This window comes from Dinoponera quadriceps, unplaced genomic scaffold, assembly GCF_001313825.1.
Source record: "Dinoponera quadriceps isolate SergipeBrazil2010 unplaced genomic scaffold, ASM131382v1 scaffold192, whole genome shotgun sequence".
Taxonomy (NCBI): Eukaryota; Metazoa; Arthropoda; class Insecta; order Hymenoptera; family Formicidae; genus Dinoponera; species Dinoponera quadriceps.
Genome location: NW_014554324.1, coordinates 996,949 through 1,002,948, shown reverse-complemented (window position 1 = coordinate 1,002,948; position 6,000 = coordinate 996,949). Strand labels below are relative to the sequence as shown.

Below are 6,000 nucleotides of genomic sequence, written 5' to 3'. Positions count from 1 at the left end.
ACTGGCATACGAGAGAGAAGACGTCGTATCGCGCTCGATCGTGTGTCGCCACGTTCGCTCTTAAGTAACCCAAAGTAAAAATATCATATTTACAAGATATACGTGTAATATCTCGGCTGATATCGCGCGGTATTGTCATCCAAGTTGAACATCGCGTGTGTGGGATTTCTTCGCAACGCTTCTTCTCCCCCGAAGAGAGTGAGAGAGAAAGAGAGAAAAAGAAAGAGAGAGAGAGAGAGAGAGAGAGAAAGAGAGATAGAGAGAAAACCGCTTCCCGAGAAGATATCGTCGTGTATGTCGTCGGGCGAGACGATTCGGCAGAATCATCGCTGTAATCCCTAATACGTTAAGTAAAAACGCGATCGCTTCGCATCTTTAAGCGCTATTTTCGCACGAAAGCCGCCATATGTGTACGATACCGCCGCGGAAACGCAAAGAGGATCGATTCGCTTTCGCGCGATTTCACGAGTTCCTCTCGTGTGGTTTCACGTCGATCGCAATGCTCCTCACTTCACACCACTAGTTACAACGAACACTCTCTTTCCCCCTCCCTTTTTTCTTCTTACAACGATATATATATATATATATATAAGGTCGCCTCGCTAAAATACCGGATGTGCCGATGAAGCCCGACTCTTCGTTCTTCTCTATCTATAAGTACTATATATATATATATATATACATATATATGTATATATATAAAATTTGTACAATATACATTTATACTTTTAAATATGTATATATAGACAAACTTCGACAAACGACTACGTCGCACAGCGTGGTCTTTACAAGAGATTCCATCCTTAAGACTAAAATGAAGGTAAACGGGATGAAAAACGATGTAAATTCAACGAATCTTAACGATTAATAGAACGTGGTGGACGAGAAAATGCGGGAGCGCGAAGCGACGCGGAGAAAAGAGACGGGCAATCCTCTATCGGCCGCGTCTCTTGTTGCAATTATCTCGGCATGTCGAAGTGAGCGTGTGCTAATTACAAAAAAGAGAACAAAAAGGAGAAGAACGAACTTGCACCAATCCGCAAGAACAAAAGAAAAAAAACAAATTACAGGAATAATTTAAAAGACACGCTCTTCAGTTTAAAACAACAAAGACTAAGATCACATCCGAGGTCGCCGGAAAAATCCCTAACGCGATGATTCAAGAGCTAAGTTAGTCGATCTGCGCGGGGAGACGNGGGGGGGGGGGCTCGCAGTCGAAAGTCACAGAAAAGTTGGACGAGGAACGAACGTCGGAGTGATTTAGATCCGCGATTCGCGTGCGGGAGCGTCGAAGCAGCGTCTCGCCTCGTCGTCCCGGTCGAAAGGGATATTTCCGAAAGAATGTACACCACTACGGGCCGCGGACTCTCGGAGAACGCAGGCTCGTAGAAGAGGCGTCAAGACGAATGACTAAGGCCCATGGCATGACTCGACTAATAGCGAGTACTCGGCGCGAAGATTGATTCGAGATAGCGATGGGAGATCCACCGGCTCTCCCCCGTCGTTGTATGTGTATATGTGTGCATGTGTGTGTATGTGTGTGATTATAAATGCTAATTTATGACTTCTTCACGCCACGCTCGTCCTCCCCCCACCTCCTCCTCCTTGACCTCCCTTCCACCCTCTTTCTCTTCATCCGCCTCTCCCCCTGTTTCATTCTTCGGCCAAGATACAACAAAACGCTTATCTATCTATCTATTACCCCTTCGACCCCCCCTCTCTCTCTCTCCCTCTCTAACATTCTAGCTCATTCGCTCGCTTTCTTTCGCTCTTTCGCTCACGTAACATACGTACACGCACGCTCGCACTCACACACGCGAACACAACTGACAAGCCCCTCGCACGCACAATCTCTCCCTCCCTCCCCCCTCTTTCTCTATCTCTCTCTCTCTCTCTCGCTCGCTCGCTCGCTCGACCACTTTAGCGAGTACCAAGTTTTAACGCCCAGTGGATGTTCCTGGACGCGCTGTCGGGCCACTTGGCGCCTCCGCGATTCTCTGAATGAGCAACGTCTTTATTACGTCTTTTCTTCTCGCTCCCTCCCTATCCCTCCTTTCCTCCCTCCCTCCCTCCCTCACATTCTCTCTCTCTCTCTCTCTCTTCCCGCCCTGTCTTACCCCGCTCGCCGAGATTCCTCCCCGTCGTTCGATGAACAAGACGACGTCTCCTCCGCACGCCCACTTTTCTCTCCGCTTCGCGCGCATTATCCTATCACCCTCGGTCGAACTCCGTTAATGACCGTGCTTAATTCTTCCTCTCGCGAGTCTTCCCCCCCCCTTCCCCCTCTCCCTCATCCGTATCCCGTCGTACGTCTCTTCCTTCTTCGGTCCTGCGATCTTCGCGTGCGTCGGTGCGTCCTCTTCCTCTTCGTGATGTCGAATCGCGGCCATCTCGGCGCAGAAACCTCGAGTTCCGACTAAAATCCTGATTTCCGTCGCGAGTCCCACCACCGGCCCCGACGTCTCAACGTCTCCGGAAACGAGGTCCCTCGGAGAGGAACTCACCGGGTCGGTTCGGTTGCGTCGCGTCACGGCACGACACGGCGGCGAAAGTCGGAGCGACGGGGCCACGTAACCGGGCTAACAACGACGGAAACGGCATTCGTCCGGGACGAAGTGCGCTTCCGACGTCGCCTCTTGGACGAGGAACTTGGCGGACGACCACGGCGACGTCAATGTGTCGTCCACGCGTCCGTCCCCTTCGCCGTATCCGCGAGCTTCTCTCTCTCTCTCATTTTCTCTCGTGCTTTCTCTCCCTCTCTCTATTGATGAGCGAGTCCGGGCCGCGGCGAGCCGAGGTCCGCGACGTCGCCCCAGGTATAATGACAGTATTATGCGGAAGCCAGCTGCCGCCAGACAGAGTGTCACATCGTGGACATGTAGGGCCAGTTGAAGCTGCTGCCGCTCAACAGCATGTCCCTGATGAGCGTCTCGATCGGCGTCTTGCCCACCAGCCGCACGAAGAAGAGCTGCTCGATCACCTGCGACGAGACCGTCCTCAGCGACGGCAGTCGTAGCAGCAGCTTGCCGAACCTCGTCGGCTGGTTCGGGTACTGCGACCGGCAGTACTCCTCCAGGGCGCACTGCGACTTCTCCTGGAGGGACTCGATGTGCCCCACGTCCGAGAGACCGCAGGCGTCTGTAACAGAAAGCAGACAGGGGGATGTTTAGATCGTCGGCTCGGTGTGGGGGATTTCAACACGCGTTTGANTTTTTTTTGGGGGGGGGGGGGGTGATCTTTCGGTTAAAACGGGTAAAAAAATTCATTCTATATAAATTGGAAATGGAAAATCATTCGAATTTGGATAATTCAGCTGCCATACCGCTTTTCGAATGATGTTTCACTCCAGGAAACTTAGAAAGTATCGATAAAGATATCGACACGTTTCTTCGCGTCTCGGTTGTAATCTCCTCCTCGTGCCGCGAAGGAACGAGGCACCGTACACGTTAGAAAGTCTCTCTTTCTGTCTTCCTCCATCTCTCTTCCACTCTTAATTTTTACGCCGCGAACGATCTTCGTTAGGCGGAGCGTATCTCTCGAGGCGCGGAAGGCGATAACTGTTGCCGTTTAATCTACGTGCTAGGAAGAAGCACCTACGCTTTATTATCGGGCTAATTATCGTTGTTGCCCATTAGCCAAGGCATGATTAGCGAGGCGGAGAGTTCCTCTCTAGCGATCTCGAATAGAACGAACGGCCGGGAGGCGCCGAGGCAGAGGGGCAGACGAAGGGAAAAAGAAGAGATTAAACGCCGGCCTATCGCCGGCGATGACGAACAGCGAGAGCGATCGAACGAGTGGAAATCGAGCTTGCGGAAGTGCTCTCGCGAAGGCAAATCGCGGGATGCCGCTCTTAATCCGCTGCATATCGAGATGAGGAGCGCCGACTCCCGAACTTGACTGCTCAATCTCGCGCAGTTCATCTCTCCGACGTCAACCGATGTGTATCTTAATACATCGACGTACGTCGCAAATAAAATGTATAAATACGTTATAAGTTAAATTACATTTAAATTTGATTTAATTTAAATCCAATTATACGACTTGTATATACATTGAATGTGAAATTTTTCATATTTATCGGCTCTGTGAGAGAATTTAACCGAAGCAAGAAAGTTGAGCTGAGTTTCTAAGAAGGGAGAAACCAATTTTATTTCTCCGTTGTTAAATTAAATCGTATCGCCAAATAATTAGCGAATGGCTCTTGTTAACTCATTTTTCTCGCTTCCGTTAAATTAAATTAAATAAGAAACATATTATAAATTAATATCAGTTAGAAATATATATATATATATATATATATATATATATAACGCGAGAGGAAATTTTAGTTTTTCTCAATATTAGAGTTTCACGTGCGATCACACACACACACACACATGTTTGTGTTCGCGTGGACTACGGAGCCGCTCTAGACTCGGTTGCGCTACAGGTGTGACTCGTTGTCATACCGACGCAAGGGTTAAGCCTCTCATGGGGTTGCAGCGAAAGCTGCCCTCGGGCAAATGAAACCGAGATCCGCGAATGCACGTGCCAACCGCGCGCAGACGCTGCCAGTGCGAATGTCGGGACTAATCACCCGGGCCATCTGCTCGCCTCGCCGTTAGCCGTGATACCGCGCGCCATTGTCTCTCGCGGAAAAGCCGGGTTCCTTGTTCGCACGGGAAAGAGAAACGGTGTGCGTGTGCACAGGCATATATCCGATGTGTACTCGAGTAATGTTCCTCCGTGCCCACGTATTTCCGTAAGTACGCGGAAATTTATTCACAGAGGACGCGAGGTCTCCACAATATTTTAATACCACGTTACGATTGTGTTATTTCATGTCCCAATTATTTTTTTATAAATGCTCGATATTTTATACATCACGATATTACTATTTAGGGGGGGGAGGGATATTAAGATGATATCAGATTAATTGATTGTATGTAAAATTATTTTATATATAATTAATTAATGATACATGATTGTATAAGAATAATCGATTATATAAATATAAAGAATAATCGATGTATATAAAATTATGTCGTGATCAATATATTAATATTGTGCTAACACACAATATTATCGCTTCACATTTCGCAACGTTTCATTTACGCCTGAGAGCGGAGATCTCCGAATTACGTGGATCGGTCATTAGCGTCTCGTGACATTTTCTCATGTTGCGCAACGCACGTCACGCATACCGCGACGTCAGCCGGCTTCGTTAGCGCGCTTTTCCGTGAAACGGGAGTTGCATGTCGCGGTCGACTACGACGAATCGCTTTATCGAGAGGCGTGCGCGCGTGCGTGAAGAATCGGGGGTAGCTGTCGGCGCGCATAAATCGCGCGGGGATGATCGAGAAGCGGGCGCGCCGAGGGTGTCGGGGGTTCTTTTTGCGACTGCGAACAGGACGACACCGTGGTTGTTGTTTCGCGTGAACTTCTCACCCGCCACGCGGCGCCCACATAAACGCGCCACGGATGCGGATTCCTTTGTCGTAGGGCCCACGTGCGCGTAATGGGCCATTACGCGTACGCGGAGAAATAACGCGATTCGCATTTGCATCTCTGAACAAACGACGTCCGACGGGTGGCGGCGGCGACGCGGAAACCGCGGAGAACTCGCCGGTTATTCGGGCAATCGCGATCAGAGCACGCTGCGATTGTCAAGTAGAGGCACGACTAATTAATTAGTAATTAATTACTTCTTTCCGATCATTTATCAAATAAATATAATATAATTCAGGAATATCTCTTGATTCACATAATGTAAAGATAATAATTTCAATGGATCACAAAATGTCGTTATATAACATTATAGTCGTGTCAGGCCTTAACTATATCTTCCGCCAGTTTTAATCTGAGGATATAGCAGTAGTAATAATAGCATGTAAGATTATCATCGTCGACATTATGGTATTAGTTATTAGAAAAATGGTTTCTCGTTACTGTGATTATCTTATTTACGCGATTAGAATTGCAAATATACCAAAAAGATTTTTTTCTTAATGATCACGCTAT

At 48.3% G+C, this 6,000-nt stretch overlaps 1 protein-coding gene across 2 annotated transcripts in view; it reads right to left on the bottom strand.

Annotated features, from left to right (window-relative positions):
* Positions 1–2,079: 2,079 nt before the first annotated feature.
* LOC106746901 (COUP transcription factor 2) overlaps positions 2,080–6,000 on the bottom strand; it is a 121,137-nt gene continuing 117,216 nt past the window's right edge. For both annotated transcript variants that reach the window (XM_014624040.1, XM_014624050.1), the window contains exon 4: positions 2,080–3,138. In XM_014624040.1, the coding sequence (XP_014479526.1) occupies positions 2,864–3,138 (275 nt within the window). In that variant the 3' untranslated portion in view covers positions 2,080–2,863. The remainder of the gene's footprint in view (positions 3,139–6,000) is intronic.